The sequence below is a fragment of the Trichomycterus rosablanca genome, chromosome 5, assembly GCF_030014385.1.
Source record: "Trichomycterus rosablanca isolate fTriRos1 chromosome 5, fTriRos1.hap1, whole genome shotgun sequence".
NCBI lineage: Eukaryota > Metazoa > Chordata > Actinopteri > Siluriformes > Trichomycteridae > Trichomycterus > Trichomycterus rosablanca.
The window spans coordinates 20,410,386-20,424,685 of NC_085992.1; the positions used below are offsets into that span (position 1 = coordinate 20,410,386).

The 14,300-nt window shown below is 37.5% G+C and overlaps 1 protein-coding gene across 1 annotated transcript in view; it reads left to right on the top strand.

Annotated features, from left to right (window-relative positions):
- The first annotated feature begins 1,028 nt into the window (after positions 1-1,028).
- Positions 1,029-14,300, top strand: part of sirt1 (sirtuin 1) — a 119,980-nt gene continuing 106,708 nt past the window's right edge. Inside the window, exon 1 of the mRNA XM_062995828.1 lies at positions 1,029-1,410. Within this exon, the coding sequence (XP_062851898.1) occupies positions 1,113-1,410 (298 nt within the window). The 5' untranslated portion in view covers positions 1,029-1,112. The remainder of the gene's footprint in view (positions 1,411-14,300) is intronic.

Here is a 14,300-nt window from a genome sequence, read left to right on the forward strand (position 1 = left end):
AGTTTCAAACATGGTACTCTCTGTCCTCCCTAATTTTACAGCCAAGAGGAAGTGGAGAGAGCTTGAGCTGTCTTTAATGATGTTCGCAAACAGCTCTGTGCTATTGAAGGAATTAAATATAATATGTTCAGCATGTCACAGAATAACTTGTGATGGTAGGTACCATGACTTTACTACACCTGAGGGGACCACAATACCCAAGTAATCTTGCGATTTGGTCAAAGACACCAACTGTTGCTTTTTATTTTTATTCCTGGACTATTCTTCATATAGCTTTGCAGGTACCACTTCTTGAACCATGCTGTGTATTTGGGGGTGTTGCATGTGTGGGCTTAGCCAAATTCAAATTTATTTGTATAGCGCTTTATTCAATGGACATTGTTTCAAAGCAACAAGGGACCTATTAAGGCTCCTGGTTGAGCCATAATAGTCCTCATGTTCAGGTTGATAGAGGACATTGGGCAGGTTATTTCTGTGGGTGGGTTTATTTGTATGTATATGTGTGTTTATGATGTACGTTCCCTTACCCTCCTCCCCCTTCCTCTGTCCAAGTCAGTAGGCATCATCTCCATCTTACTATTCTATTTTTTTAGTAACATGACCGAGGCAGATCTACATAATGCTGATAATAGTGCTTGTGTTAGATTTGTGAGCTGGAATGTCAAAGGTATCAACAGCCCAGTTAAATGTCTAAAGATTTTTGCTCACTTGAAGCACTTAAATGCTGATATAACATTTTAAACAAGAAACATCCATTAGGAATAATGGCCATTCTAGGCTATAATTCTCTTGGGTTGCTGATATTTTTCACTTAACGTAATTTTAAAACTTTTGGTGTACCCATAAAAGTGGAATCCAGTTTACCACTAAAAAATATATATTGCAGATACATATAAGTAAACAGTTATTAAACCAAATTAACGTCTTTTTTTTGTTTGTTTTTTGCGTCCATGCTTTATATCACATTACGACTGACGTCATATGCTGGGCGGTTGTAAAAATGCACAGCTAGTGGTTGAATGCAAAAATCACACGAACGATATGAATTACCATTCAGTAGCGCTGAAACGTCGCTTGCGGTAAGAACACTAGGCGTAATCACGCAATTGAAAATGGCAGACTTGAAATGTAAACTGGATGAATATGATGGAACAGATGAGCCTATCCATAAAAAACCACGAAATATGGCTAGCCAGAATTCTGGCCCAAAAAATACTTCTGGAGGGCAAAAAAACAGCGGAGCAGAGTCGAGCTGTACGGTCGCGATTTTACCAAGGCCTAAAGCTGCAGCCATAGCGATAGCAGTGGCTCAGGCTACGGAGGCGGTACTAAGAGACGAATCGGGGATCTTGAAGCCTACTGAAGATGCCACAGACCGGCATCTGTCTACACCCGAAACGGAGGTCTCAGGTAGGCCCCTCTAATGCATACATTTTTGCATGTCTCCAAACTGAATATATAATTCTATATCGGACCCAAGTCTAGCTAAAGTTGAGAAGTTAGAATGAGAAGAAGGTTGTAAAAGTAGTCTTAGCCTCGGCTATATAAGCTAAGCTAGCCAATTAGTCTAAGCTATTTAGGTATGTTAAGTAGTTGACATAAATTTATCATATAAAACAGAGCTGAGTGACTTTATTTGATGATGAATAGGCATCAATTACTTAGCTATTGTGTACGAAAATCAAATTGATCAGAAGCGTGACTACACGAGATGCTAACCCGGAAATAGGACAGTTCTTGTCGGAACTGCTACAACATTTTTTTTTTATTATTATTTTTTTTTTATTGCTAATTGAACAATTAAGTAAACAGTAGTACAACTAAGCTTAACAAACAACAACTAAATATAGCAATGTTAAAGGTTCTTTATACAAAAAATCTAAGTCTTTAAAGTTTTTTTGCAGACCTTTTATTTAGGGCATTTAGTAATGAACCACAATGAAATTACACATGAAAAATGTGTTTTAGTATTGGAATTATAAATAGTAAAATATCATTTTTATAAAGTATTGTTAAACTTTAATATTTGTAGTAAATTAAAGTTTGCAGTCTTTAAAATATCAAATAACATGGCTGTATTAAAACAAATGTACATCTTTTAGAAATTAGACTGTGCTTTAACCCTTTTGCAACCGAAAACAGCCTTGTGTTTTACCAAAACGTAAAAATCTTTGTCATTAATTTTTTGATTACACCAAATAAGTAATCTACATATTAATGTATTCTTTTGGTTATCAGTGGTTTGTGCCTTGCAATTTCCCCAAAGATGCACGCTCCTGAGAAATAAGATTTTTTCTTATTGACAATTCTTATTTCACGCTGGTTTTCTGTATACATGGATTTAATGAGATTATATGTTTTACCCCTACACCCCTTTCCAACATTTTATAAAACAATCCATGATGCCATGAAATTTGTCCTAATATAAATATTCAGCAAAATACCTTTCTGGAGAAATGTACAGATCAAATGTTCATATATATATAAAACCTCCTCACTCCTAATGTCCAGTATACTGGACATTTTTTTTCTGGGTTTTATAACTCAACAGGAAGTTTTACTTTGTTACACTCACTTTTAGACACTCCAACACAACTCTGTCTTTCTACTGGTTGGTCAAAGACATTGAGAATTTTTTTTAAGCTTCTTGAAAAAAGACCCGAAGATGGCAGCTGTTGAGAAAGACGCTTGTTGCCTCCGTGACCGAACAAAACATACGTTTTTATCTATTAATGTGCACATATAACCAAAGTGTTTTAGAAATGATGTATTTTTAGAAGGTTTTTGTAATGATTGGTAACAATATAAGCGATGAATATGTATTTACGCATACTTAAAGTTGTTTAGTTTGTCATGCTAACTATGAATTAGAAGATGTGCATCAGTATTACTTTTTGCATTTTTCGTGCTGTACATATCTTTTTCGTGTATGTTAAGGGCTGACAGTAGATGAGGTGCTTAAATTACTAGATGATAGTAATAGACTGCAGTGTTGAGAGTAGTGGGATGAATATCAACAGGATAGTGATAGGGAGTCAAGTGATTCTAAGCCAAGATGTTAGATGCAGTGGGGCAGAGCACTTGCCAGTGGTGGGTAGTGATGGCACCAGCTTTCAGAGGTGCAGAAACCCTGGCTGCACCAAAAAATCAAGCATAAGATGTTTAAAATGTAATGTATTTCTTTGCATTCAAGTTGAACGAAACTGCTTTTATGAGTTCCACACAAGGTCCCGTTAAAAAAAGAAAAGAAAAACTCAAAGCTGAAATGCAAAAGGTTTTGATTTGAATAATTTAGATATCATTTATTTTCAAAATATTTATATTGAAAGATAGATATGTGGATAATTTAAAATTTAAAATTAATATTCACAAACTGAATATTCTGTTTTATGTTTTAGTAATGTTCCTTGTTTTTAAAATATATCTATAAAAGGAAAGTTTGTTTATATGAAAAGGGGATATGAACAAAGCTAAATGTTTTAATTAAAAAGTTTGAGTTTTCATTTTTAAGGTTTGAGTTTTTAAAATTAAAAGTTTTAAATTAAATATTTAAAATATTCATATAAATAATTAAAATGTAAATTTTAACTTCTGTATAAACTAGTATATGCTTTTTAATATTATAAACATGTATTACATTATGCCATAAATGTACAATACTTGATATGTCACATGTTATAATGGTAATAATAATATGTAAATTTTTTCAGAATCTTGCACATTTCATGCTCTTAATTCCAAATGTCCAGTATACTGGACACTAAATAACTCACAGTCCCCAAGCAAAATTTCTTTTTTTTTTTGTATAATGTCATTTAAAAGGCTGAAATGAACAAGTGTTGTTACAGGATATTGTTTGTTTTCAAAGCGTCCCATCTCGGGGGTGAGGAGGGTATTATACAAGATGCCATATCGGACACACTCGATTCACGCATTCGTATCTGATAAGGGGAGAGGAGGCCCCGTATGCAACATTTGTCAAACTACAATTACTGTAAAACACATTTTGACAGAATGTGTTAAATACAACAGAGAAAGAGACTAAGAATGATTGACTCAATAAGCAATATCTTCATCAGAAACAATGCAAGCATGTAGGGGTGTAACGATACACTCTGCTCACGATTCGATTCGATTCACGATGCTGAGCTCACGATTCGATTTTCTCACGATTTTTTTAAAAGTGTAATCAGTGCAAAACAATGCACATTTTCTTGTTCATTTTTTAAACAAAAGAAAAACTTCAGTCCCCTGCAATTAAAGGTAATTACCAAAAACAGAGTACTTTACTGTAACCTAATGGGTTTACCAAATTTAAGTTACTTATCGCCATCTTAAATTGAAAATCAAAGTAATCAAACAAGCTCATTGAGCTGAGCCTTTAAACATATTTTTTTGTAGCTTTAACTAATTTATTAACACATTACATGTAAAATAAATTACTAATGTAAAAAAAACCATTGTATCAAATGTTTATTATTGAAATGGCTTTATTTATATACTCAACGTGGAAGAGTGCTACAACAATAAATTATAAAATACAAAAACAAAGACCCATCTAATTAGACCAAAAGGTCTGATTGTGTCTGATTATTTGTAAATTTGCATCTACAGTGGAACAACACAACATCAACAAAGCATCACTCAACAAAATATAAATGAAAATGTGCAAAAGAAAAAGCAGCATCCAGGTGACAGGATTTGTAAGTATTTAGTGAAGATTGGCATGCAGAAAAAACAAGGAGCTCATCTTTGATGGGTTGATCCTGTTTCTCCTTTCTGTTATGATCTGCCCTGTTTTGGAAAAGATTCTCTTTGAGGGGACAGATGTTGCTACAATACACAGTGACATGTATAAGATGTGGGTAGACTGAACACTTCGTCTCCCTAAGTTAAGTGGGTCTGCACTTCTCGTGTCCAAACTTTACTGTTTCCTCTCTCATTTTCCTCATCTTTCCAGCGTGTAATGTCTGCTTGTAAAGCGCTGAGTTCTCTCTCTCTCTCTCTCGCCCTCCTGTTCGTGTGCACGCTGTCCGTGTGTGTGTGTGTGTGTAACCCCGCCCCTCCTGCTCAGTGTAAACACACAAACGCCACCACGGAAACGCTTTAACGGAAAAAACCCCAGAAAAAACACGAATCGGCTCCGGATCCTGTCATTCATTTCGCGACCGACCCATCTCTAATAAATTACAGAACGCACGTGCAATCGTACAATCGCGCAGATGTCCACGATGCACATCGCTAGATTTTTGCATCGCAATGCATCGTGAAACGATGTATCGTTACACCCCTACAAGCATGATAAACGTTCTTACAAATACAAACGTAAGGACTTGTTTATAAACCCAATAAGTCACTAAACTAATAAAGTTTTCATCCGAAAAAACTGGTCCTGCCTTGAAAATAACTCGCTAGAGTAAACAAGGCGTTATAAAAACCAAACACACAAACAATCCATGATGCCAAATTGAGTTAAAATCAATAAAACATGCAGATATTTTAGAATTATTTTGAACTACATATTTTTTTGATCAGGGTGTGTAGGGTGTATTTATGATCAGCTGTGCGGTTGTTTGGTAAAAATCCAATTTGACACTTACTCACCGTGTTCAGTAAGGAAGTTTAACAATCGTGAATTAGTAATACTGCAGAACAGCTTCCCCAGATTACTGTTCACTCAGATGGCCCGGTAATTATTTGGGTCGACTTTATCTCCATTTTTGTACCTTTGTACCTTTTGTACCACTTATGAGACCTTGATTCCAGATTTCAGGGAAGGAACCTACACTCAGAACTAGACCTGGGCGATATGGCCAAAAATGTTATCACGATAAATGTTTCTATATTGATCATAATAATCACAATAAAATTTTGGTAACACTGACACAGTTTTTAAAGAATATAAACGAAATAGTACTGTTTTAAAATATTTTAATATTTATTATAAGAACATAATATACATGCAACATAGTATGCAAATTACACAAATCAACACAGTAAAAAAAAAAAACTGACTTGTTGATACATGTACTTTCAGGAGGTTTTTGAAGCCTTTTTTTTCACCGTACTAATAGGCAGCAGGTCTTTAGCCATGAAATAAGTGACCGCTGCTGTTATGTCATGGTGCCTTTTCGACTTTTTTTTCATTCGGGGTAACGGCAGAAAAACACACCACAACAAACTCTTGGTTAAAAGAAAGTCCACTGCTTGATGGCAAGTGACATATTTTTGGGGTTAAATGTGCTTTGTCAGAATTAAGAAATATGGAAGTGGCCTGGCCTTTCTTTGGAACAATGTCATCGTAATCAGACAGCTCACTTTCTCTTTTGTTTTAGGGTTTCTCTCCACTGTCCATCTTCCTGTAGCTTGCTACGGTTTAAGCGCCATTCCTCATCTCATGCAATTAAGCGTGCAGCCTGATTGGCTATTGTGCCGGCTTTACACCTAATTTACGTGCTGCTTGATTAGGCTGCTTTCTGTGCTAGTGAGGAGGAAAAATAGAATCGATAATATGCCCGAAGCTTATCATCGTAATCGAGGAAATTGCTTTATCGCTCTACTTAGAACCAAATTGAAGAGTTTTTTTTACTAGGTGAAATTTGGAGCTGCTGTGTTTAAGCATTTTATTCAGGATTCGATCAGGTCTTGATGATTTCTTAAAAAAAAATATTTTTACATTTTTTTTTTTTTTTTTTAGCTTTAAGTTTTTGCACAGTAATCAGAGAGTCTAGATGATTCTGGTGGTCTTTAATAGCCTGCTCGATTCCTTGTTACACCACAGTTAAGGCAGTGTATTATTATGATTGTTATTTGTATTGGTCACTCTTCTGTGCCCCCTGTTTGTGTTCTTGTGCTCTACCTCACTCTCCAATAGGATCAAGCAATGGTTTGCTGTTCGGCTCAGAGGCTTAGCCGGACTGCAGCAAATAGATCACAGCGTCTCCACAGCGGCATTTGTACCACCAACCAATCAGCGCAGTTGATCCAGGAGTGGAGGCGGAAGTTAGGGCTTAACCACTGAAACTGATTGTTCATTTGGGAGCTCACTGCCTCACCGGCTGCTCGCTTGTGCGTAGACTGCATTTTATATTAGTGATGGTTAGAAGTTTGTAACTAGTGTTGAGAGACTGGCTGATCTGAGCTTTTGTGTGTGTTAGTTGTTGCTGCTTTGTTGTCTGTCATCTGTTGTAAATAGTGTGAGATAGGAAAAATAGAACCTGTAAATATCACACCTCTGTTTGTTTCTCTTTGCCACCTGTACATAACATTTTGCACGTATTAATACAAACTTTTAATTCACATTTTACAAGACTACCGCTTTACCTCTTAAAACATTCAGAAACGTTGGTTACTAAAGATATTCGGCTCACCACACCTCAAATAGTCGATTTGATTTTGTTCGGGGTTTGTGTCTAAGTCTACAAGTGACCAGATATCCCCAACCTGAATGGCCAATTCTTCGTGTTAAAGAACATCTATCCGTTCTTTAAAGCAGAAAACGTGACTCATTTGAAAAGGCAACCCTTTGCCAATCATCACTGCTGTGAAAAAAAAAAATTGAAGCCTTTTCTCCCTTTTCAACTTTATTAGCAGAGGTGCAGTGACCATCCATCTGTGCCCCATAGTAGGGTTTGCTGAACAGTTGTTTTAGACACGTTTGGTAGCCCCCTGGTTTATTTTAGTGATGAGCTGCTCCATTGTAGCGTGTCGGTCTTCTCTCGTGCACCTTCGTAGCTGACATTCACCTCTCACGTCAATGGCACGTGGTGCTCTGCAGTTTTCATGTTGCTTATTCACAATGGTGCCATTTGTCCACTCACAATACACTTTCACCATAGAAGCACACAAACAGTTCACAAAATGCGCAGTTTCAAAAATACTTGGCCCAAAAGCCAATAATCATCCCTTTTGCAATGCTGATAAATCGCCCCATTTACCCATGACAGCAACGAGGGATATGTGTGCAGACAGCCTATTGCACACCTTATATACCTACCAAGCCAGCTCCCGAAATATGACTTCCTTTATAAGCTGTCGAAAGTAGGAAGTGGTCATAATAATGTGACTCAACAGTAAGGGTGGGCGATATGGCCTTTAAATAATATCATGATATTTTGGGATATTTTTGCGATAACGATATTTACTAGCGATATACGTATAAGAACACTTTTTAAAAAAGTTTATTTTAAAAACACTTTTGTTTTGCAGTCAGGAAATCTAAGGTACAAATGTTACTAAATGTACATTAAATTAAGCATCACTTCCAATACAGTAACCTTCAAATGAACTAGAATATTCCCTGCTAAACAAAGCCTTATAACATCAATGCCAAAAATAAATACAATGTAATGAAAATGTTTCATTTAAGTGTGGAGTGGAAACGAAATTGAGTCAATATTTATACAAGTAAACACTTTTGTTTTTACAACAGCAGCAATTTCTTTGTCCAATCAACAAATCTTCAATAACAGTCAACAGGAAAATATTTGTACCTTCAAATCTGTTTTAACTGTAACTTAAAATTAAATAGAATATCCCCAGCTAAATAAGCCCCTAATTGTAAGCTCAATGACAAAAGTGAAAATTCTGTATACATTTAGTGCAAATGAATATGTATGCATTTAAGTGCAAGTAAAAAAAAACAGTAACAGTTTATAACAGCAGCAAATTCTTAATCAAAAGGCAGAATGTGTCCAGCTAACACAGTTTTAGATTCTTTGACAAGAAAACTAGCATGTTCACTGATGCTGGTTTCAGAGCTAGCCTTTGACAGGTTACAATATTGACACCAGTGCTAAACATCCTCTCTGAAGGTGCACTGGTTGCAGGAATTAGGGCTGGGCGATATGGCTAAAAAAGTCATATCTCGATATGCTTTTGGGAAGTGCCGATATACGATACGATATAATATAAACTTAAAGTACAATGGCAGGCCACTGCCCGTATTTTACCTTATATTGTTTATAAGTTATCTTAAAAACACAAAACATTGTAGTTCTGATAAATTCTGACTAATTACAGTGTTTATATTTTGTATTATTTCAGGCTGTATTTGTATTTATATTGACAACATTCATATTAAACAAACCAGCAGAATCTCACAATCACATTTATGTTGTCTTTTTTACTTCAAATAAATGAGCATCGAAAAAATCCAGAAAACGTTTAATATTTGATAATGCTTTGCTATTATGCAAAATGAAAGCGCACGGTAAACGGCAGCACCGTGACCCAGATCAACCACACCGCAGTATAAAATCATAACCTTTGATGACCTTGGAGGACATCTTGTATATTTCCAGAATATAAAAAAATCCATATTTAACTGTGTTTATCCACCTAACTAATGAAAACCGTCTTAGATCATTTATTCTCTCAGCTGTCGCGGTTGAAAGCTGAAACTGGTAATTCGATAAGTGTATCTGTCAATTATACAGCAACCAATGGAGAGAGATTCCACCCAAAATTTAAATTCGAAAGCTCTGATTGGTTTATACATCTGAATTTCTTGAACCAGAGTTGTTTTGCCCACAGAGTGAGCAAAACGAGTGAATCTTTACCATAGGTAAGAGCACAGTTTTCTGATTCGATTCCAATGAATAATTCGTCTGAAAAGAGTCGTTTTTGACTCATTGACTCAGTGATTCAGTTTCCATGCTCATACACGACGGAAAGCATTCCGTTTAGCACTTTTGTGTTTTAAACATTCTCAAATGGTAACCTGTGTATTCTATGTTCGTTTACTGACGCAGTTTTTGGCCTCACATAATTCTCAGACTCACGCAGTGACTGACACTCCTCGTACTCAGGCGGGTGATTTTGCTTTAGGTGGTGAAATAAATTTGATGTGTTACCACTTTTTGTCGTCACAGTATTTTTGCACGTTTTACAAATTACAGTCCTTTGTGTGGAGTCTGACCTTCTGTATCTGAAAATCTTCCACACTAGTGATGTAGCTCTAGTGATGTAGATGTTCCATACTAGTTCGTCCTCAGTGCTAACTCCGGTACTACTCTCTGCATTGGTTGCCATTATGTCACTGTTACGCACTTGAGGGCGAGTGATGCGCATTTGCTAACAATATCGCGATGTGGCAAAAATCATATCGAATTTACAACTATACTGGTATTATCGTGAATGATATTATATTGCCCACCCCTACCCGACAGTGTATGTGTTCATCTTTGCATTATTTTTAGTTTTTTCTTCTGTGCAGTGGTTAATTTTACTCAAGTTTATTGCAGATGTATTGCAGTGCTTGTCTAATCTCACCCATCTCATTGTGTTGCTGTGGTTCTCTTAGAGCGTCAGTGTAATTATGGTGTGTTTGTGAGGTCTGCTCGGTGCTGGTCTGGTTAGGTGGGAGTGCTGCTCAGGTTGTTCGGTTTGTGGGATAATGGGGTGTCTTGACTAGGGTTGGGCGGTATGACGGTTTTGCGGTATACCGTGGTATTTAAAAATGTTGATGGTATTTAAAAATGGTGACGGTATTTTAAAAAATGTGAAGCGCCAAATTTCTGCTTCAGGTCTACCTTGAAAACTGAGACTTTAAGACAAGTGTTTTCTGATTTAAATTTCTACAATAAACAGCTCTGACTGATTTGCTCTGACCTTCTACTGATGCCAAACTGAATGGGTGGATTACAGCTGATAAGAACTGCGCAGAAATAAAAAAAATTTATAAAGAGACGCATTTAAACTTATGCGTGACATATTTATTATAGATCAGATAGGATAAGCAATGTTTGACATTCTGATTGTTAAATTTTTTGAAATAAAACATTTGAATTTGAATTTGAATTTGAATGCTGTGATTACACTGTAAAGTTTGTACACTGTAAAGTTTGTCCAACACCCCCCCGTGGTAATACCGTATACCGCGGTATTTCCTAAAGACGGTATGACTGTATGAAAATCGGCAATACCGCCCAACCCTAGTCTTGCCTGTGGTCTGTATAAAAGTGAGCATGTTTGAGGTCTCCTAATAGGTGTGTTGTGGCTGTGATATGGTTGCTGTTGGGGATGTGTTTATACCCAGTGCTGCATCTTTTAATGTCTTTGCAAATTCTCTGATACTGTGTTCATTCAGATGTACATGGTCATACAGGTGATGGAGCGAGATGTTGGTCTGGTGGACTAGGTGTATATTTGGGGTAGGAGTACATCCTTTGGTAATGTCAGTATTGACTCTTGTTATGGTGTTTGGGTGGAAATCTCTGTGTGGTAGGAGAGTGGATATTATTATTTTTCATTCGGGAAGATCTCAGCAGCTATTTGGAGCTCTGCACACCATAGCTCAGACTCTTGTTCTGCCCTTAGATCAATTGTGTCTGTATGGATTTTCTATACATCTGGGTTCACCCAGGATATTTTTTTGAAAAATCTTGTGTATGTCACTTGTCCTTGGACACCAGATTTTGTATCAAAGTCCCGGAAAAAAGTTTCTCCTCATTTAAGAATTTGCCATTGAAGTCTATGAGTGTCAATCTTAGTGTCTGTGTTGGATGCAGCTGGTTGGTTTCTTTGCTGTGGTTGTTCGTCTGGCTGTGTGGTGCAGGGTGTTTCCTGTTGGGTGTTATCCTATGATTTTGAAGGCCCAGGTGGGTGCTGTAATTGCACCCTGAGTGTGGGCTGTGCTGAGGGCCCAGGGGTGAGTTGTGCCAAGGAGGTGGATTTTCGCTGTGTCAAGTACCTGATGGTGGGTTCTGTGGGGTCTTGGGCAAGGATAGTGATGGGGGTCCAGGGGTGAGCTGGCTGGTGCTGGATGTGGAGTGCTCGAGACGTTTGTTGATGGTGTTCAAGGGTGCAGGAGACATTTGGAGCCTTAATGTTAGTATTATGGTATCTCTTTTGTGCATCTCCTGTTTGAGGTATGACTGTTCGGCTGTTCTGTTAAGGCTCTGTTCTTTTTCTGTTTTCTCCATGTATTATGCAAGTTCAGATATGAGTGTTTCTTTGTCGTTTATTAAGTTTTTGATGTTCCTGTATCGTTCTTTAAAATTGCCCCGTTTGGTCTCTGATTGGTTCTGTTGTATCATTGGTGGAATTATGGGTAAAGAACTGCTCTTTCAACTCTGTTATCTTTACTTTTAAAAGGGCTAGACCAGACCTGGGCATTGTACGGCCCGCGGGCCACATCCGGCCCGCGAGACATCCCCAACCGGCCCGCATGAGGTTCGTGGCAATTAAAAATTACATGTAAATAAAGGTACATCAAACATGCAATATAACAGGATTGATTTTGACGAGAGCGCTGTGTCTTTAAATATCCGTACGTTTCGATTTGCGTATGCGCGTGTGTGTGCGAGTGTATCCAGCTTCACTGTAATGCGAACAGAACTGAGTGTGATTGACGGTGGAGTTTTTAACAAGACACGAACTTCTGAATTGTTTATTTACTAAAGTCAGATGTAACGCTGGTTAAGGATCACAATTTAGGCTCTAAATCGCTGTTGCGGTACTAAACAGAAATACGATGCGGAGCGTCACACCTGAAGCTTCTCTAACTAAACTGCAAAAGCAATAAAGACTGTTTATAAAGTTTAACACATCCAGAACTGAAGCAGTCAGGACCAGCTTTGTGATTTTAAACAGAATATCCAACAATAACAAAGGACTGAAAAAATTTAATTGCCCACCCCTGGGCTAGACTGTCTTGGTGGAGGTGTCATACAGGACTTTACACCTAGCTCTGTTCCACTATTGTGTGTTTTCCAGTTTTAGAAGTAAAAGAGGGCTTCATACCTGGCTTTGTTCTGCTCTTTTTGGTATGTTTTGGGGATAGAAGGAGAAGGTGTCAGGGTGTCCGACTTTTGAGAGAGTGGAAAACCTCTTCAAACTTCTTCAGAGCACCCTTACCTGCCTTTTAATACCACAGACCCAATGTTGAAGAGGTTAACTGAGTTACCATTTTCATAGATATGAATTTGCTCAAATTTAAATTTGTTGATTTGTGGTGTGGAATGAATGAATGTCTTTGTCATTGTATATGAAAATACAACAAAAATTTCTGTGCAGCTCCTTGGAAAAAAGAAACAAGAAACATACACCGCCACACTAGGGTTGGGCGATATTGCCGATTTTCATACCGTCATACCGTCTTCATACAATACCGCGGTATATGGTATTACCGCAGGAAGGGGGGGGGGTTGCGGACGTCTCTCTGTAATGTAATGGGTAGTAATGGATCGTTCGCGAGCGATCCGATTCTATTGAACGGCTCTTTCAAATGAACCAAGTCGCATCTCTGGGAACCGTTATACTGTATATATGTTTTATATGTTCTTTTCATTTTTGCGCCGTTCTTATTGGCTGTAATAAACCCATTCTGCTCCACATCAGTACGGGGAATTAATCAGTCATAATAAAAGCTGTTTATTGTCGGAATTCAAATCCGAAATCCGAGTATCGCGAACAGTGAGCGCCACAAACACACACGGAGATAATATTATATTGTATAAACTTGCACAAGTGTGTTTTTTTGCAAGTTCGGGCTTGTTAGTGAATGTAACCGTATTCGGTACACGGAGATGTTATAGTGACATGCTAGCGCGTTGTGCCACCCCATCCCATGGTTTTGAATGGCAAGATGCTAACTGTTAGCTTAGCAAGCAAAACCCGATGGAATCGCTGTCTAAGTAGCGCGTTCGAATAACCTGCCTTGTAATAAGTCATTGACTTATTAGAATCCTCTCTACTGAGGCAGCTGCCTATGTAAGCAATAAGACAGCAAGGCAGCTCACTAGTTGTTTGAACACACCCTATGTAGAGCGCTCCCTAGCTTTTGTGTTATCACCTCAAACAGTGAGCACCTCCACAACCAATCAGTGAGCTCCAACCACCTACAACTCCCGCCGCTCCCTTATTGTGGATGCGCGCTGGTCTTAAAGTCTCCGTTTTCAAGGTGGACCTTAAGCAGAAATTTGGCGCTTCACATTTTTAAAATACCGTCAACATTTTTAAATACCGCAATACCGTCATACCGCCTAACGATACGCCACACATACAGTAAAACAGTGAAACATACACAAAAATTTACGTATAAAATGTATTTAAAAAAATATATTAAAGTATATAAAGAAGTGTAGCAGTATTGCACATGTACAAATAACAGTATTATTGCATGACATGTTATTGCACTTCAGTTCAGTTCAATTATATTGAGGTAGGAGGGCATTATTTATTTAAAGCAACAATGGCTCTTGTGGAAAAGAAATGTTTTAAAGTCTGGAGGTGTGCGTCTTTAATACCCTGTAACGTCTTCTAGATGGAAGCAGAGAAAAGAGATTGTGTCCAGGGTG